General features: G+C 56.5%; 1 protein-coding gene across 17 annotated transcripts in view; it reads left to right on the forward strand.

Annotated features, from left to right (window-relative positions):
- Nucleotides 1-5,734, forward strand: part of ARHGEF2 (Rho/Rac guanine nucleotide exchange factor 2) — a 38,350-nt gene extending 32,616 nt beyond the window's left edge. For 7 of the 17 annotated variants that reach the window (XM_045086754.1, XM_045086755.1, XM_045086764.1 and 4 more), the window contains 9 exons: nt 534-601; nt 1,576-1,773; nt 2,070-2,189; nt 2,282-2,364; nt 2,471-2,506; nt 2,662-2,764; nt 2,917-3,360; nt 3,617-3,734; nt 4,646-5,734. In XM_045086754.1, the coding sequence (XP_044942689.1) occupies nt 534-601; nt 1,576-1,773; nt 2,070-2,189; nt 2,282-2,364; nt 2,471-2,506; nt 2,662-2,764; nt 2,917-3,360; nt 3,617-3,734; nt 4,646-5,021 (1,546 nt within the window). In that variant the 3' untranslated portion in view covers nt 5,022-5,734. Of the gene's footprint in view, nt 1-533; nt 602-1,575; nt 1,774-2,069; nt 2,190-2,281; nt 2,365-2,470; nt 2,507-2,661; nt 2,765-2,916; nt 3,361-3,550; nt 3,735-4,645 lie in introns of all 17 variants that reach the window. The other 10 variants (XM_045086759.1, XM_045086758.1, XM_045086768.1 and 7 more) reach the window with 6 other exon arrangements.
- The last annotated feature ends 14,138 nt before the right edge of the window (nt 5,735-19,872 follow it).

Genomic DNA, 19,872 nt, shown 5'->3' on the forward strand with positions numbered 1-19,872 from the left:
ACACGAAGCAGGACATCGGCGACTCTAGGAGAATCGTGCCAAATCCCGTCCGGCCACACGCAGGCCCGTGGGGGCCTCTGTTAGCGTATTGATATTTCTCATCATGAAAATTACAGTTCATACTTTCTGATCAATGTCTCGAGCTTCTGCCGTGTTCGGAGCATTGCTAGACTTTTCATTTTAGTTCTAACAACAACAACAAAAACAGTGAAGAAGATATCATACCCATTTTAAAGATGAGAAGTAGAGGTTGCCGCCTGGTAAATAGCGGGGCCAGGATTTGGGCCCAGTTGGCTTCATGCCAAGCCCTGTGGTGTCCGTCCTTGCGATGCGACCCCCGCAGGTGGCCTGTGGAGGGGCATACAGACCAGGAAATTGGGATGATGGGCGTGAAGAAAAGCAGGGGTTTGGGAGTGAGCAAAGCCAGCGCTTGGGGCTGGAGAATCTTCCAGGGAAGGACTATGTTCAGGAAGGAGGCTGATTCCTGATCCCTCGACCCGCCCAACCTCACCCCACTCTTACTTACCCTTTAGGTGCCCATCCAGAGAGGACTTCCCCCTGATTGAGACAGAGCACGAGGCTTACCTGCGCCGAATCAAGAGTGAGTCTGCCCACAGAGCTCGCCAAGTAAATTATAATGCATCCCCATGACGGATGGTAGCAGGCGTGGTTCGAGGGTCAGTGCTGGGGAGGACTGATGCAGACCCATGACCAGACGGGATTGTGGAGGAAAAAGAGCAAGGCTGAGCACGGCATAGGGTGTATGCTACCTCTGGCGTAAAAATAACGGGGATAGGTGTGTGTCACATGTGTTGTGTGTGTGTGTGTACACATGTGTGTAATATCTCCGAAAGGGGAGCTGGGAGGACCAGGGTGGAGACATTAATCTACTTTTTAGACTTTTATTAGAGTATGAACTAACTGCTATATAAAAATACCAACAGGGGCGCCTGGGTGGCTCAGCGGGGTAAAGCCTGCTGCAGGATGCCGTCCGTGAGGGTGACGGAGCCCTGAGAGGGAGTCCAGCGCCATAAAATCTTTATTTTTTAAAAAAAAAAAGACCAACAAAAATCAGTTGGTTGTTTTTTTTTTTTTTTTAAGATTTTATTTATTTATTTGACAGACAGAGATCACAAGTAGGCAGAAAGGCAGGCAGAGGTTGGGGAGGGGGAGCAGGCTCGTCGCTGAGCAGAAAGCCTGATGTGGGGCTTGATCCCAGGACCCTGAGTTCATGACCTGAGCCGAAGGCAGAGGCTTTAATCCACTGAGCCACCCAGGTGCCCCAATAAATAAAATCTTTATTTAAAAAAAGGAAAAAAGAAAGTTCATACATTACTTTTCCCAAAAAAGGGTTTTCTTTTTCATAAATGCTCAAAATCCAGAATTAAATACTACCACTCAGCCCAGCCCTGGGCCCCCAGCCCTGGGGCTGCCCTTCCAGCTTGGCTTTCTGGCTACACATCCCCGCCCCCCCCAGTGCGGTCCCCGGCACCACCCTTCCCCCTAGCCGCCCCCCCCTGCCCTCCCCTCCTCCATCAGCCCCTGCCGTGTGCTCATCTGTCCCCATATCCACAGTGGAGCTTCAACAGAAAGACCAGGCCTTGGTTGAGCTGCTGCAGGAGAAGGTTGGGCTGTTTGCCGAGATGACCCATTTCCAGGTGGACGAGGATGGTGGCGGCTTGACCCTGCCTACCCTACCCAGGGGCCTTTTCCGCTCCGAGTCCCTGGAGTGCCCCCGCGGAGAGCGGCTGCTGCAGGATGCCATCCGGGAGGGTGAGGGAGCCCTGAGGGGGAGTCCAGCGCCATCGCTTGGGCTAGACCGGGGCACGGCCCCACTGTCCCTAAACTCCCTGTGGCACCCAGTGTGGGGAAGGCTGGGGAGGAGGCTCGTCCTCCGTACATTTGTGCTGCCCTTTCAGTGTCCTTCGGTGACCTTTGCCTTGTGCAGGGTGGAATGAGTGGGGTCCCCAGGGTGCCTGACGGCTGCGTGGGCCTTGGGTGGAAGGCGCCCTGTGGTTCCCTGCAGGGTTCCGTGGGGCTCCCCCGCTTACCTCCCCCCTTCCCCGTAGTGGAGGGTCTGAAAGACCTCCTGGTGGGGCCCGGAGTGGAGCTGCTCCTGACAGCCCGGGAACCAGCCTTGCCCGGGGACCTCGACAGCGGCGGTAGCACAAGTCCTGGGGTCACTGCCAGTGAGTGCCTGGGCTGGGGCCATGGTGGTGGGTGGGAGGGAGGGCCTGGACCCGGGGACCAGAGCTCAGCCCGTGCTCTCCGCTCTCCGCAGATGGTGAGGCCGGAACCTTCAACGGCTCCACTGAGCTCTGCGGAACCGACTCGGACTCCAGCCGGAAGGTGGGCCTCCCGCAGGTGTGAGCGCTGGCCGCGGGCAGGAGGGGCCGAGGGCCTGTGGACCCCTGCCACAGAGCTGTGGGGGACAGGTGCCTGCGACTCCCGTCCTTGCCTCTCTTTGCAGGACCGGAACGGAAATCAGCTGAGAGCCCCCCAGGAGGTGAGGTGGGAAGCTGCTGGCGGAGCCCCCCAAAGGGCGGGCCTTTTGGCTGAGAAATGCGAGCCCAGTGCGGGGTGGCGGTGGGGAGAGCCGACTTCTGAGAGCGTCTGCAGGCCTGCTGGCCCCAGACCCACATTCAGTCACCTTCTGGCCAGCTCTCCCATCCCGAGGCTTGGGCCCTGTCCCCACCCTCTCCTCTGTCCTCAGGAAGCGCTGCAGCGACTGGTCAATCTCTATGGGCTTCTGCACGGCCTCCAGGTCAGCGGGGCCGGGGCTGGACCGGGCAGGGGAGGAGCCTGAGCGGGGCCGCCTGTCCACCGGGGTGGCGCGTTGCGTGGCCCTGGCCCGGGCCTCGGGGCCCCCGCAGCGAGGGCTCTGACGCACCCGCGGGGGCCCCCCCTCGCCCGCAGGCGGCCGTGGCGCAGCAGGACACGCTGATGGAGGCGCGGTTCCCCGAGGGCCCCGAGCGGCGGGAGAAGCTGGCGCGCGCCAACTCCCGGGACGGGGAGGCCGGCCGCGCCGCGCCCGCGCCGCCCGCGCCCGACAAGCAGGCCACCGAGCTGGCGCTCCTGCAGCGACAACACGCGCTGCTGCAGGAGGAGCTGCGGCGCTGCCGGCGGCTGGGCGAGGAGCGCGCCACCGAGGCGGGCAGCCTGGAGGCGCGGCTCCGCGAGAGCGAGCAGGCGCGCGCGCGGCTGGAGCGCGAGGCCGAGGAGGCCCGCAGGCAGCTGGCCGCGCTGGGCCACAGCGAGCCGCCCCCGGCCGAGGCGCCCTGGGCGCGCAGACCGCTGGACCCGCGGCGCCGCAGCCTCCCCGCGGGCGACGCCCTGTACCTGAGCTTCACGCCCCCGCAGGTAAGGGAGCGGGCGCTGGCGGGGGGTGCGCGGGGGCTGCCCCCGAGGGGGCGGGCGTCGGCGCCCCCGGGGGCGCGAGACCGTGGCCGGACAGCTGGGGAGGCGACCGCGGCGCCGGCGGGGCATGGGTGCTGCGGGCCCGGCCGAGCTCACTTCCCGGCCCGCTGCCTTTCCTGCCGGACCGTCACAGCCCAGCCGAGGCCACGAGCGCCTGGATTTGTCTGTGACCATTCGCTCTGTCCATCGACCCTTTGAGGACCGAGAGAGGCAGGACCTGGGCAGCCCCGAGGAGCGGCTGCAGGACAGCAGCGACCCGGACACGGGCAGCGAGGAGGAGGGGGGCTGCCGCCTGTCCCCGCCCCACAGTCCGCGAGGTGAGGCCCGAATGGCCGTTTGGGGGGGTGCTGCCGGGACGCTTAGGGGGGCCCCGCCATCACATCTGAGGTGCCGGTGACTCTTGGGAGGGACACACGGGACACACCTGCGGCCTTTCCCGGAGCAGAGTGGGGAGTGGAGCTCTAGGAACCAAAGGAGGTAGCAGACCCCGCAGTAAGTCTGTGATGTCAGCCTTTTCTTTTTCTTTTTTAAAAAAAGGTTTATTTTTTTGACAGAGAAATCACAAGCAGGTGTGGGGTGCAGGGTGGGGGGGGAGCAGGCTCCTCACTGAGCAGAGAGCCTGATCCAGGGCTGGATCCCAGGACCCTGAAACCATGACCCCAGCCAGAGGCAGAGGCTTTAACCCACTGAGCCACCCAGGCGACCCGATGACAGCCTTTTTAAGTAGAAATAGTTTGTTTTATTTTAATTTATTTATTTGACAGACAGAGCTCTCAAGTAGGCAGAGAGGCAGGCAGAGAGGGAGGAGGAAGTGGGCTCTGAGTTGAGCAGGGAGTCTGATGGGGGACTGGATCCCAGGACCCTGGGATCATGACCTGAACCGAAGGCAGATGCTCAACCGACTGAGCCACTCAGGCACCCCTAAACATAGATTTCTAAGTAAAAAAAAAAATTCTTAAGACTGTTGAAGTTCTTATAGTTGATTTAGGAAATACAGAATAACCTAAAGCTAGTGTGACTTTATATAACAATCTTAAAATATTTTGCATGGTATTAGCCAAAGTGTATCTCCCTATCCTCAGAAAGGATACACAGTAGGCAGGTGTGGGCACATTCCTTCCAGTGTGGACAGAGGTTTCGGCTCACCCATGGGGCACTGTTGGTGCAGGGGTGCACCTGCTGGCCAGAGCCTGTGTCCTCCCACTGACTCTGCCTCATCCCCCTGCAGACTTCACCCGAATGCAGGACATCCCAGAAGAGATCGAGAGTCGCGACGGGGAGCCTGTGGCTTCAGAGAGCTAAGGGGGCCCCTCCCTCCGTCCTGTGCCCCCAGGAAGAACACACCAGGGGAGGCAAACTCTGGAGCCTCCAGTGTGCCGTCGGCAAGGGAACATTGGAAAGAACTGCCGACTGCCCCTGCCGGCTCTGGGGCTCCTCGGACCCCTGGGGCCGCTGGGAAGCTGGGGGGAAATAGGCCACAGCACCTCCTGCTGGTATCCAGGAGCTACACCACGGATGCCAGCTTTTCATGCCTTCTTCCCTCTACTTTAGGAAAATTTATTTATTTATTGTTTATTAGTTACACGGGGAGTGGGGAGATTTAGAGGACCAGGGACACGGGAACCAAGCCATAGGGATGAGGGGGCCTTGTCCTGCAACACTACTGGGGCTTATTCAGGCTAAACAACGCCCCCCCTCCAGCAACACCTGAGAGGCGGGTGCCAAGGACCAGGCCACCCTTCCAGAAGGGCTGTGGGCGGGGCCGTGCTCCCCTTCCCTCCCCTGCTCACTGCTGGGCTCCTTTCTCTCCATCCATCCTGGAGACCCCAGGGAGCTAGCCTGGCTCCCCGGAGTCGAGGGCAAGGTGGCGGTGACGGCTCTGTTGGAGGGGGAGGGGAAAGCCCACGGGACCAGAATGTTCTTTGTTGTTGTTTTCTTTTTTGTACCAAAGCCAACTGCACGTGTTTTGTATTTTTAAGAGATGATTGTAGGCAATTAGAAATCACAGCCTTCTATCTGCGCTTATCAGAAGAGCTTGCGGGGTGGGGGGGAATGGCGTCCCCTCACCGGCGGTAAAGGGGGACCTACTCTGACCTCTTCTCCAGCCATTTGGAAAACATTTAGGGTGAGTTGGGGAATCTCTGTGAACCCTGACCTCATCCGCACCTCAGCAGCCGTGACTGAAACCTCATTGTGAATTTGGGGGATTTTCCGGTGGACCCCCAGTGCCCACCAGCCCCTGCCATTTTCTGCCAATTTGATTGTTTAAAAAAGAAAAGATAAAGCAAGGAAAATTAAAGACCTGGAACCCCCACGAGTTGCTGTCTCCATGCTTGCCAGCCCTAGGGCCGTGCTAGTGTCCCCTCCAGAGGAGGGGCAGGCCACCTCCCCCGGCACAGGCCACTCCCATAACAAAGTGCCATGAGCCCTTGTTGTGGGCGCTGACAACCGCAAATACATGGGTCAAAATGAAGGGCACTTAGGGTCCAGGGGCTGTTGGGGATTCCAGAATTAGAAAACTGGTCTCGGCCTCATTTGCATGCCCTGCTCAGAAATGACCTCAGCCAGTGGCCCCCTCCCACCAGCGGGCCCAGTTCCTGCCGGCCTCTCTCCAGAGTCCTTCGTTTTCAGATTCAGCCCCCGCTCTGCCTCAGTCTAAAGTGTCAGAGCCCTGGGGCAACCTCTTCCAGGGGCAGCGGTTCCGGTTCGGTCAGTTTCAGTTCTGGGTTTTGCTCATTTCACTTCCTGTTTCTGGCTACTACCCCTGGGGCTGGGGGAGGGGCAGAGGGAGGGCGGCCCCTGCGCACACCTCCTCAGGGGAGAGGAACTGAAATCCTCTGGCCACCTCTCCCCTGCACCCGCCCATCTGGCCTTCAGCAGGTGCTTTCTTGTCTGTACAGGGTCTGTGCCCGGGAGGGGGTGGGTCTGGAAAGGGAAGGCTCCCCTGGCCAGGGTGGCCCAGCCTAGGGAGGCCCTGGCTCTCTACTTCCCTCCCAGCGTCTGGCTTCCGGACCTGGGGCTCCGCAGTGTGCAGCATCAGCTGGAAGCTGGGACCCCTCCAGGGTGCAGCGGACAGAGGACAACCACAGTGTGGGTGGGAGAGACTAGCACTCAGACCAAGAAAGGGGAATGCAGGTTCCTCCAACATGGTCTGATCTGGTGAAGGATGCCGGTCAGGAGAGATGCAGGGACTGGAGACACAGCGCAGGGCGGGCGTGGAGAAGCCCTCAGCCCACAGGGACAGCGCTGTGCATCCCCATTAATGCTGTCTCTCTGCCATTCCTTGACCCCAAGACCTGCTGTCCACCGTTCTCTGATGCTGGACATGAGTCTGGCAATGTCGCCCGTTCTCTCCTGGGCCCTTGCTGAGCCCTTCAGAAATCCAGTCTCAGCCTCCATCCTTCCCACTGCGGTCTCAAAGCTCTCCGGCTGCTTGCTGCAGGGAGCCAGGCCCAGGGTCACCCAGTGCTCGCCGTCCTCACCAAGGAGTGCCCAGCCCCCTGCCCAGTCCTCTGCCGCACCACTCCTTCCCCGCCCACCCCTCTCCATCCGGAGGTAGGTTTGCGTGCAGTCACTCATCTAGGACTTGGACCTGTTGAAACTCTGCCTCGATACTTAACCTCCAGGCCCCATGAGGAGAGATGTCCCCCAGGGAGCGCTGAGGGGCTGCCGGGGAGGAGGTGGCCAGAGAGGGGTACTTAGATGGGGAGGATTTTCTATCCTGAATTGACTGGGAACAGACCTGGAGTTTTGGAACCGGTTTAAACACAAAAGGGAGGAAATTAAACATCAAGAAGCTAACGTTGCTTAATGCATCTCGTGATCTGGTGGCTGTTGGGAGTCCCTTCCACTCGGCAGCTGGGTGTAGCCAAGGGTGTGCTCCCGGCTTTGCTCTGGGCCCTTCGGAGGCTGGAGTGGTCAGGCTGGTGGTGGTGACGGGGGCAATGGGAGTGGGCGCTCCAGCCAGTCTGGCTTCTGCCGCCTCCCTCCTTTCTAGCGCCTGGCTCCCAGAAAGTCCCTTCCGATTGCTCTCCATCATTGCTGCTGGGTCTCCATGGGGACGGAAACCAAAGGCAGGACCCCCACCGCCGCCCCCGCCCTGGAGAACTCTCCTCAGAAGGAACTGGAGGGGCCAACTTTCACTTCACTCCAGAGTGGAAACATCAGCCCACAGGAGACCTCGCTGGCTCCCGGTCCCCGTCTCCCAGTTGCCCCCTCCTCCTCCTCTGGGACTCCATTTCCCATGCAGTATCAAGAGCAGCAGCCAACACACTGCTTCGGCACCGCTGAGTCTTCAACACCCCATTTTACAGACGAGAAAACCAGTCCAGAGAAGTAAAGTGACTTAGCGAGGTCCCTCCGCTGGCTCCAGTCGGAGCTCGGATGTGAGCAGGGCTGCTGATGGCGCCGTGCATGGGACAGGCAGGGGAGCTCGCGCCAGGCTCCCACTCTGCTTCCCACGTCTCCGACACACCTGTGGCCCCTCTTCTCCGCACTCCTTCCGCACCTCTCCCCTCCCTACGCCCCACCCACATCCTTGGCTTGACGCCTCCCTGCAAACTCTGCTTAGAGGACAGGCGGGGTTTACATTGGGGCTGGGAGGATGCCAGGGGTCCGGCAGCGTCTCACAGGGGCTCTCCGTGCAGGGGGCTCCCTTCCCAGGGAGCCTTCTCAGCGGGGGCTGCGGGCACCAGTTTCTCGTGGGCACCACTGGGACGCTCTGAGGCAGACACAGCACCAGGGAACTAGAGATGCGGCATTTAAGGTGAGGGTAGGGGTGTGGGGGAGGGCACTCAGAGCCAAATGTGCACTGCCCTCTGACCCGTTAGTCTAGAACCCTTGGGAAATTCTCCCAGGAGGCAAAAAAAGGGGCAAAGAATCCTTTTGTCCACACTGAACCAGAGGTGGAAGCGGGACAGAAGGTCGAGCCCATTGTGACGACCCAGAGGCTGGCTCCGCCGCCCTCCAGCTTTCCTCTGTCCCATCCGTTCCTCCCCCGGCGGAAGACCAGAGCTCTGGAGCACTCGGGCCCAGGTGACCCCCAGCCACCTTCAGCCACACCCGCAGGCCACTGAAGACCGCCCTCCCGGGGGCAGCCCAGGCCGGCTGCATGGTTCTGCCCCCTCCCTTCAGGTGTGTCCGTTTGTCCCAGGCGGTAACCGGGGTCAGAGCCCACCCCCACCACCGCCCTGCCCAGAGCCGGCCACCCGCCGCCTGCCTCTGTCCTTCGGGGCCAGCGGTTCCACCCGGCCCTGGCCCTGGGCCACAGCCTTCCTGGCTGATTCCGGAAGGTGTCTGCCGGGCCCCATCAGGCTCCTGTCTCCAGAGACAGGACAGTCGGGGATGAGATGGTGGCTGCCCGGAAGGGGAGACTGAGAGCCGGGCCCCTGTGGCAGCACGGCCAGGAGCTCCCGGAGCACGCAGCCCAGCAGCCGGAGCACGGCCAGGTTCTCCAGCAAGCCAGCCCCCCCACAAGCCCACTGGCCAGGACGCCTGAGACCCTCAGGGCCAGGAGCTGGGCGGGCACGGCCACGGCCACGGCTGGTGCTGAGCACACCACCTCCCAGGGGACGCCCCGGACCATGGGCAGCAGGGTGTGGACACTGCCGGGCGTGAGAGCTGGTGCCCTGGAGCCGCCAGGGGCTGGGGGGTGGGGGTGGGCATGGGCGCACCTGTATGCAGGAGGGGCTCTACCGGCGGGAGCGGGAGGGGCCGAGGGGGAATTCTTCGCCGTGGGGGGCAGCCCCAAGCCTCCATGCCCCGTCTGTCTGAGGGGTGAAAGCAACAGGAGCCCCCCCTTTCCCTGACCACAGGCAGAAGCTCCCTTCTCGGCAGGAAGTGCTCCCTTGGGGCCTGGGGGCAGGGTGGGCGACATGGAGCCATGGAACCCAGATGGGTGTCTGGAGTCCCGAGCCTGCCGCTCACTAAAGCCGTGTGGCTTTGATCAATGACTCCTCTGAGCCCCGGCTTTCCTGTTAAAAATTTCAGACAAAAGTCTCTGCTCCACAAACACGGGAGGGGCGCCTGGGGCCTCAGGTGAGGCGGCTGCCGTCGGCTCAGGCAGGATCTCAGAGTGCGGCGTCCGTCCGGGGTCCCGCATCGGGCTTCCTGCTCAGCGGGGAGTCCGCTGCCCCCTCCCCTTCCCGGCCGTGGCCCCCCCATACACACGCGCTCCCTCTCTAATAAATAAAGCTTTAAAAAATGAAATATCATGTGAGGAAAGTACTTTGTCCATTGCCATTTGCATGGAGGATCATTGCTTCAAGTTTGGGGTGTTCATCGCGGCCAGGAGCCGGGTGTCACACGGCTATCTGTTGTCACGATGCCCGGGGAAGAATGCCAACGCAAACACAGGTCACAATTCACGGCAGCAAGTGACCTTGAGGCTCCAGGCCGGGAGGGAAGGGGCAGAGGAAGCCGCGGCTTCCTGTTCTCCCCGCGCTGGGAGCACGGCCTGCCGGAGCACGGCCTGCGGGAGCACGGCCTGCGGGAGCACGGCCTGTGGCATGCCCTCCGCTCTGCTCCTGCTGCTGAGGGGGCAAGGGTCCTGCCAGGCCGCGTCGCCCCCCAGCCATCTCACCCTTTCCTGCTCTAGTCCGTGGAGCCCGAGGCCCGCGGCACCCCCACCCCTTCCTCTGGTCCCCACGCTCCTGTCAGAGGTGTGGGTGCTGAGAAGCACCTCACCACACCTCATCCTGTCTGCCCATGGTCTCTGTCCCAAATGGAAAAAATGCCGCCCGGGGTCCTCCCCTTAGTGCCCACATCCCTCCCCTTCGCAGAACGTGCTGGGACACGGCAGGAGACGGTGGAAGGTGAGCAGATAAAAGAGAGGGACTCTCCGAGGATCCAAAATACTCAACACCTTCCTGCCAACTGCCCACTTATTAAGAGACCTGATCTTTACCTGCCTTCGGGTGCTGGGGGAGGAGGAGGTCCTTCAGGACAACCAACCAGCTGCGGGTTCGATGAACCCCATAGGAGAGACCCAGACTGGGTGCCCAGACGTTTCAGTCCTCCAGCAAGGGACAGGTGTGAAATGGGTGGCAGAAGAGGGATGCCCCAGGGCACCTGGGGGGCTCAGGGGGTGAAGCCTCTGCCTTCAGCTCAGGTCATGGTCTCAGGGTCCTGGGATCGAGCCCTGCATCAGGTCCTCTGTTCGGCGGGGAGCCTGCTTCTATTTTTCTCTGCCTACTTATGATCTCTGTCTATCAAATAAATTAAAAAAAAAAAAAAAAAACAGAAGAAGAGGAGAGATGCCCCATCCCAGTGCAGGGGAGCCCCCCCAGGCTACCTCCTGGCCTCAGGGGCTGCTCCTGAGTGCCCCACGTCCGTCTGTCTGTCTGTCAGGGCTGTGCGTCTTCTTCCAGTCCACCCCGCACCATCTTGCCTGTCTGGCCATGAGGATGTCTGTCAAATCAGACACTGGGGCAGGATCCCAGCTTCCTGCTATCCGTGTGAAACGTAGGTCCTCTGATTGTTGGCTTCTGTTAGCGGTGTCCATTTCTAATCAGAGTCCTTTCCTTGGTCTGAAACCAGCAGCGTGGGGCGCCTGGGTGGCTCAGTGGGTTAAAGCCTCTGCCTTCGGCTCAGGTCATGATCCCAGGGTCCTGGGATCGAGCCCCGCTGCTCAGCGGGGAGCCTGCTTCCCTTCCTCTCTCTCTGCCTGCCTCTCTGCCTACTTGTGTCTACTACTACTGACTGTCCAATGGATAAATAAAAATCTTAAAAAAAAAAAAATGAAACCAGCAGCGTGCCCGGTTACGTAGAGAGGTGATGCCCCCGGCTGGCTTGTCTGAGAATTCCGCTGGGGAGCCTTCTCTGTTGCTACCAGTTTGTTGGTTGGGGTGTGCATTCATTCATCCATCGACGAACCGCAGCGACTCCTGACCCCTCGCTACGTGCCAGGCCCTGTGCCAGATGCTGGGGAGACAGAAACGGCCGTATGGTCTTCTCCTCATGAAGTATGATACACGTTTTGAGAAGGCTGGGGTCTCTGTGATCATCGAGTTCAACTTCTCAGAAGGAGAGAAAGTGACTTGGCCAAGGCCACTAGGACAACGATGGCAGAGTCAAGATCCGAGATCACAGGCTCTTGGTCCTTGACTCTCTCTACAGCGTTACAAACCCTTTAGGCATTGCTTTCCCCCTTGTGTGGGCCCTAAGTGCCAGGATGTGGACAGAGGGACAGTGACGACTCCTCTCTAGACGGGCTTCGGTCACAACCGCTAGCAGAGGGGGGAACTGGAGCTTTACCAGCCCCGTTTTTTCTCTCAGACTCTCAGGACCTGCAGTGGTAGATCATGGAGTCTGCCTTACGTGGAAAGGACTTCTAACGGCTGGACCTTCTCCTTGGTCCCCGGAATATCCATCCCTCGCTCAGCGCACGCATTCCTCCAGCACTGCCTCCCTGAGCCTGTACTCCCACGCCTGGGCAAAGAGGAATTGGGGAGGCAGGAGGGACTGAGCTCTCCCCTAACACACCCCGAGAGCAGTACGAGAAGGAAGCTTTGGGTTTGCACTCGTGGCCGAGACAGTGCTGCAGATGCTCCGGGACTACACACGGTAGGAGCAGGAGACCTGGCCCTCCTCTGGATGCCCCTGCACTCGGCCCAGCAGCCGCTCTCCGCTGCTCTGCTGTCCACTGGGACCAACTGCAGAAACTCCTGCCGTCTCGGCTATCTCTCAACTTTGTGTTTTGGAGCAGTTTCAGACTTTACAGAAAAACCGCAATGGCAGAGAGCCATCTGTATCTTTCATTGTCCACGTTAAAATAAAACCGGCAGTCGGGGCGCCTCGGTGGTTAAGTGTCAGACGTCGGCTCAGGTCAGGATCCTGGGGTCCCCGGATTGAGCCTCGCATGGGGCTCTGCCCTCAGCAGGGAGTCTGCCTCCCCCTCTGCCTCTCTTCCCTGCTCTGGTTCTCTCCCTAATAAATAAATAAAATGAGAGAGATCACGAGCAGGGCGAGCGGCAGAGGGGGAAGCAGGCTCCCCCCTGAGCAGGGAGCCCAATGCGGGGCTCGATCCCAGGACCAGCCTTCTCCACAGTAACTGGCTCAAGAACCAAGGCTGCAGCTCACCAACACCCAACCTCACGCCCGTGATGGTCATTAGCTCTCAGGTTGGTCCCATCAGATGGCAGCGGGGGGAAGGATTTTGATTGTGTGAAGGGCAGAGATTGCTTTCTCCTGTTGACCCGACGTGCAGAAGCGGGGGCCCCAGCGCATGCTGGCGGACTGCCCGCGACGGCGACGGAGGCCCGTGTACGGAAAACCTTCCCGTGCAGGCAGGCAGGCGGCGAAGCACACACGGTCTCTGGGCTCCGAGCTGTAGGCGAGAATACGTTTATTATCGCGGAAGCCCTTGCGAGTGAGGCTTTCTGTTCCTCACAGCACAAGCATCCTCATTCCAGCCAGAAGGGATGCAAGGTTGGTGAAGGTTGTATTTTAGGGCAGAAGGAAGCAGAAATGCTGGCCGAGTGCACAGCTTGCTGCTGTGAGCGGATGGAAGGGATTGCGCTCGGGCGTGATTCCTCTGAGCGAAGCGGACTGTAAAGCCGCCCCTAGAGCTTGGGGGAAGCTGGAGTTCAGGGACGGCAGGTTTTCAGAAGTGAGAGCTGAGCGGGGCACACAGGGAGCCCTCCGGCGAGCCTGGGGTGGACGACCGGCTGGCACGCTCAGCCCCGCGCCCGGGGGGCCGTGGGACTCTCAGAAGCCAGAGCCTGACTCTGCGGGGCGTCCGCTCGCAGGGGTTGTGGACGGACTCAGTGGGTTTAATATAGGTTCTGATGTCCACTTGTTACCATGGCGACAGAATACTCAAATCGGCCTTGTTGTTGCTGCTAAGTTTGTGGGGTTGTTAATTTATTTATTATTATCAGGAAGAAGTAGTCCTCTCCCTACGCGCAGCCTCTCCACCTCTGTTCCTACACGCTCCTCTCAGAGCCTGCTCTGTCCACCCGGCCCTTCCTCTGGGGTTTCCCGCAGGACCCCTTTCCTGGCAGGGAGCAGGAATCGCCTGGAGTTGCTTTGAGTGATGAAACGGGTATTGAAGGAAAGGGTGACGTCGGTGATCCTTGAGAGACCTGGATCCCTGCCTCTGCCCGGGCTGTAGGCCGGAGATCACAGGGCCCGGGGGCACTCTTGACTTTAGGCAGACCTGAGGGGACACGCAGGTGAGCGTCTCCGCCTGCTCTTCCCTGGGCACAGTCTAGCACAGCCCTGTCAGCCCTGACACCCCAGCACCGCGACAGCCTCGGGCAGCCACCGTTCTCTGGTTCTGACGATCCTTGCAGAAGTGGAGCATTCCAGTCCTTTGTCTAGCGTGGACCGTTGGTTTCATCAGCTGCGGCCACCGAGACATGCAGTGAGCGAGCCTGTCCTCCCTGGAGACGTGTGGGGCAGCCCAGAAACCCAGCCAGCGTGTCCCCCTCCTGCCCGTGCAAGATGCCACCTCCACTGACATGGGCCAGGTTTTCAAAATAACCGTAAACGCTCCCCGCCCCCAACAAAGAAAAACTACCTCAAACCCAGTCTAACTTGCAGAGGTCTCGAATGACTCTGCCCTCTCTACATGCTGCCCATGCTTTTCTGGTTCTCTCGTAATCGGTTCCAGGTACCGGCCTTCGGCATCTTATGCCTTTGAGAAAACGAGCACCCAGACCTCTGATGTATGTATGAGCGGAAAACTCAAGACAGCCACGAGAAGTGTTTTTTTTTTTTTTTTTTTTTTTAAAGATTTTATTTATTTATTTGACAGACACAGATCACAAGGAGGCAGAGAGGCAGGCAGAGAGAGAGGAGGAAGCAGACTCCCTGCCGGGCAGAGAGCCCGATGTGGGGCTCGATCCCAGGACCCTGGGATCATGACCCGAGCCGAAGGCAGAGGTTTTAAACCGCTGAGCCACCCAGGCACCCCAGAGAAGTGTTTGTTAAATGGAAGAGGACAGAATGGGTCCTCCGATCAGAACCACGCGTCGGTCAAGCCCTCAACCTCTTTCCATGCTCCAGCTTTGTAGACAACCGCCGCGCCCGTCCTGCTGTGGGACAGCCGTGGGGGACACAGCATACGTGGTGCGAGCGAGTTCCAACACCAGCTCCCTGGCTCCTTCAGGGATCCCATCCTCAGAGGTGAGGGGAGTTCCTTGGCCAGAAAATTTGATTACGTCAATTTTGCATATGGGAGAGTCTTCCTCTTATCACTGATCTTTAGATCAACCCTGGGTTTGCTCCTTGATGTAAAAATTTCCTCCCATGAACTTGAGTTCCTAAAACAGTTCTTTTCGGCCATTATCTTTGTAATTGGAGGAAGAATTGCTGGGGAGGCTGTCTTGCCATGTTGCTTTGAGTCCAATGCAGGACCCCAGGCTTCAGACCCTGGGTTCTTCCAGCATTCCGAGTCCCAGAGAATGTTAGCGAGTTCCCTCTCCTTTGTACTTCTAAAGACACCATGTTTGTTGGTTGGTTGGTTTGTGTTTTGTTTTTTAAATTTAATTTTTAAATATTTTAAAAGATTGTATTTATTTGAGGGAGAGAGACTGAGAGAGAGAACATGAGAGGGAAGAATGTTATAGGGAGAAGCAGACTCCCCGCTGAGCAGGGAGCCCAACGTGGGACTCTATTCAGGGACTCCAGAATCATGACCTGAGCCGAAGGCAGCTGTTTAACCAACTGAGCCACCCAAGTGCCCCAGTTTCTTTTATTTTAATGAAGATTTTGTTTACAACTACTCTCTACACCCAACCTGGGCTCAAACTCATGACCCTGAACTTACGACCCAGGAGTCCTGTGCTCCTCTGGCAGAGCTGGCCACGTTCCCCATATGTTCCGTTTTTTTTTTTTTTTTTTTTTTTTTTAAGATTTTACTTATTTATTTGACAGAGGGAGAGAGATCACAAGCAGGCAGAGAGGCAGGCAGAGAGAGGGGGAAGCAGGCTCCCTGCTGAGCAGAGAGCCCGATGCGGGACTCGATCCCAGGACCCTGAGATCATGACCTGAGCCGAAGGCAGAGGCTCAACCCACTGAGCCCCCCAGGCGCCCCTATGTTCCTATTTCTTACTGCTGTTGTAGCCTTCTTTTTTTTTCTTCTTCTTTTTTTTAACTTTTAGTATTTTTTCTTTTGACATTATTTCAGACTTAGAAATGGCACAGAGAATCTCTGTACACCCTTTACCCAGATTTCCCAAATGTTAACGTTGTGTTTTCACATTTACTTTGTCCTTTTCATTCTGAATATATGTATGTATAAATTTTTTCTAAACAGTTTGAAAGTAAGTTGCAGACAAGATGTTCTTATACCTTTAAATTATTCAACGTGTTCCCTAAAAACAAGAATATTCATTCTTTCTCTTTCTTTTTTTCTTTTTGACAGAGAGAGAGCACGAGCAGGGGGAGGAGCAGAGGGAAAGGCCGGCTCCCCGCTGAGCAGGGAGCCCTATGTGGGACTCGATCCCAGGACTCTGAGATCATGACCTGACACTTCACTGAATGAGCCACCCAGGCACTGCTAAACAAGAATATTCTTAAAAAAAAAAACCAAAAAAAAACCAAAAAAACAAGAATATTCTTACATAGCCATAGTATAACGATCAAAATCAACAAATTTACAATGCTACAGTAATATTATCTAATCTGGAAACTTCCTTCAGATGTTGCTAAATGTCTATCATAGTATCTCTTGTAGCAAAAGACATCTCAGATGTGTGACATTCGCTCACCATTTCCTCATAGTCTCCTTGAGCCTGGAACAGTTCCTCCGGTTTTGTCTTTCATGACATTTTGAAATGTTAGATATTTTTATTTTTTTTTATTTTTTTTTTATTTTTTGAAATGTTAGATATTTTTAAAGAGTAAAGGTTAGTTTGGTTTTTAAAGATTTGTTTATTTATTCCAGGAGGGGGATGGGCAGAGGGAGAGAGGGACTCCAAAGCAGACTCTGTGCTGAGTGTGGAGCCCGATGCGGGGCTCAATCCCATGACTCGGAGTTCATGATCTAAGCTGAAATCAAGAGTCAGACGCTCAACTGACTGAGCCACCCAGGTGCCCCTGACGGCCAGCTGTTTTATGTGACATCCTCAACTTGCACTTGTCTATTTGCTTATGATCAGACTTGGGTTATAACGTTTTTGGCGCTGTGTTCACTTAAGAGTATTCCAACAGGAGGTGCGTGACGTCTATCGCTGGTGACATTGGCTTCCATCATTTAGTTAAGAGGGCACCTGGAAGGCTCCCCACTGGGAAGGCACCATTCTCCCTTCTGTAACTAGTACGTATCTCGCCAGGAGCTGTTCTGAGACTGCGCAAGTCTCCTGTCCCTCCTCCAGCCTTGCCCTGGTATCTTCAGCATCCACTGATGATTCTCGTCTGACTCCATCCTTCCTGTCTCCGTGGCCCAACGCTGATTTTGAGGCGGCGGTGTGACAGCCGTAGCCTTTTCCTGTCAGGTGTGTTTCTCTGGGACATGCAGTCCTGCGGGAGCTGGTTGCCTGGTGGAAACACATGCCCGCATTTTGCCCACCTCCCTGCTCTGCTCCCAGGGCTCATGAGAAACCGTGTCTAAGAGCTGCTGTTGTTTTACATATCACCTCCAAGCACACTCATCACAACCCTCCGAGAGTCATCATTTGGTCGGGGAGAGGTGCCCTGAGAAGTTTTTGAGCACCCAAGAGGATAGGGCTTCCCCCTCCTCTTCTGCTCTCCCAGAAACCAACACTCCATGGCCAAGAGCCCAGCCAGGGCCAGTCTGGCATTAGCTTAATCCCAAAAATTTAGTATGGCAAAGAATTCACTGAGACCTGAAATTTGACAAGAAAGGGGTTAATGTTCCTCGACCTGGCCTCAAGTAGTTTCAGATGACAGGAACAGTTTTCTCTAACAGGATTACATAACTGCACTGTTTTTCTGCTATGCCTGGAACAAAATGTTGATCTCTTTTGGATGGTGCTTTTCCTAAGGCCCTAAAGAATAATCACACACTTTATGACCCTCCCATTTTGGTGACGGGACCTCCAGAGCCGGACCCTGGGGCTGACTTCTTGGCCACAAGGGGCTAGCCCGCTGCAGCCAGCTCCCCCATGCCACCGTGGGTCCGTGACTGCTCTGGGCTCCTGGAGGCTGGCTCAAGGGAGTGGGGGAAGGGACCCTGCAAGTATCTGAAGCTACGCCGGACACCTCCAGGCTAGGAGGCCAAGGCTCGAAGGACAGGCAGGAGGTCCCCCAGGCTATCCGTCGCCTCTTTTTTCCCCATTCTTCTTTCTTGATGGATTTCCCTTGTAAGGTGACAGAAATCACAAAGCTATTTTTAGCAGTGACAGAAGAATGCCTCCTAGGAAATCCCCTTGTTTGGAAAGATCATTCATTAAGCGCTTGAGGTAGAAGGTGACACCCCCAAAGGGTGGGGGTGAGCGCACTGGAGACCCTGGGAAAGCCTGCTGTCAGTCTTTTCTCTGTCCTGTCACAAGTCCCACCGCTGTGGGGGAGGATGGGGCCCCTAGAGCAAGACCCAGCTCCAGCACGTTCCATGTTTGGGCTGATCTGCACAGATTCCGGGCAGGTATGCTGGAGGGGGGTGTGGGGCAGCACACCTGGACAAGAGCGCGCTGGGCTGTTCATGGTAAGCGCCAGGGGACCGGGAGCCAGTGACAGGTGTCACAGGGCAGGAGGGGATGCTGACAGCCTCTGAGTTTGACCCCCGCCATCCCCCCAGCTGTCTGACAGGTGGCAGTAGGGGCCCAATCATCCACAAGCCAGACCTAGGAAGTGCCCAGCCACGGGGGTCCAAACGCCAATTTTTTGATTCTGCACCAAACAGGAAGGAAAAACCACCTCAGACTAACCTCTTAACCTCTCTCACTTTAGAGACTTTTTCAATCAGCAGTGTAACAAAGTAATAGTCTTTTTTTCTTTTTTCTTTAAAGATTTTATTTATCCATTTAGAAAGGGGGATAAAGAGCCCATACACAGTTGGGGGAGGAGCGGCGGGAAAGGGAGAATCCCAGCCAACGCCCCGCTCGATCCTTCCACTGAGATCAGGACCTGAGCTGAATGCACGGGTCAGAGGCTTCCCTGGCGGAGCCCCCAGGCACCCCTACGAATTCTCTCTTATATCCACGAGATACTAGAAATACTTATTATACCTGCAGTATCCCAAGAACCTTTTGTATTGATTCATACTGCCCTTACAACTCTGTGATGCAAGCACTATTTCTGCCTCCCTTTCAAAGATAAGGAAACTGAAGGGGCGCCTGGCCGGCTCAGTCAGGGGAGCTCGGGTGCTCCACTTCCGGCATATGCGTTCGCGTCCCACACTGGGTGTAGAGGTTACTTACTAATACAATTTTTAAAGATTTTGTTTATTTCTTTGAGAGACCCAGAGAGAGAATGAAAGGGAAGGGGGGGCAGAGGGAAAGGAGACGCCCGCTGGCCAGGGACCCGGTGCGGCGCTCCGTCCCAGGACCTCGAGATGATGACTCGAGCCGAAGGCAGACCCTTCACCAACTGAGCCACCCAGGCGCTCCCAAAATAAAATCTTCAAACAAAACAAAAGATAGGGAAACTGAGGCCCAGAATTTGGCCCAAGTTCACCCAGTGAGTCAGCAGTGACTTTGTGATTTGAACACAGGCAACATGTGCTCTTGTCCATGACAACATTTTATCAATGCAAGACATTTAACTACAAAATTATTAGGACTATTTAGGCTGTAGCAAGGGGGCTGGTTATAAAAAACCCAGTAACTTTTTGTAACAAAGACTATATGCTTAAATACAATTAAGTGTCTTTTCAAAATAGCAGTCAAAAAATTTAAAATAGCTATGCATATACTTGCAAAGAAAGAAACAAAAACCTAGATGAAAAACAGTAGAGGATTTACTGGAGGCCAACGCACGGGAACCGGTGTGCCGCACCCCTGGGCAGGACAGTCACCACAGTGAACTTGTCAATGCGCCCAAGTCTAAAAATCAAAGGCTTCATCAAAACTACGAAATATTTATGTTTCAAAGGATGCTAGCAAGAAAGTGGAAGGACAGCCTGTAGAGCAGGAGGAAAGGCTTACAAATCCTGTGTCTGAAGTACTTGGCTCCAGAACAACGAATGCATTCTTACAACTCAACAATAAAAAGACGATCCAACTTGGAAAAGGGCAAAGGATTTGAAGGCATCTTCCCAAAGGTAGAAATGGTGACTATTGGAGGGCCTGGCTGGCTCAGTAGGTTAAATGTCTGATTCTTGGTTTTGGCTCAGGTCGGAATCTCAGGGTCATGGGATGGAGCCCTGTGTCTCCCCAAGTTGGGCTCCATGCTCAGCATGAAGTCTGCTTGAGATTCTCTTTCTCCCTCTCCTCCCCAGGCTCTCTCATTAAGTAAATAAATCTTTAAAAAAAAAAAAAAAGAAAGAAAGAAAAGGAATGGTGAGTATCTGTAAACACCCAAACAGATAGAGTTGTGGTCTGTCCATACAAT

The sequence above is a fragment of the Mustela putorius genome, unplaced genomic scaffold, assembly GCF_011764305.1.
Source record: "Mustela putorius furo isolate JIRA1106 unplaced genomic scaffold, ASM1176430v1.1 tig00000997_pilon_pilon_pilon, whole genome shotgun sequence".
Taxonomy (NCBI): Eukaryota; Metazoa; Chordata; class Mammalia; order Carnivora; family Mustelidae; genus Mustela; species Mustela putorius.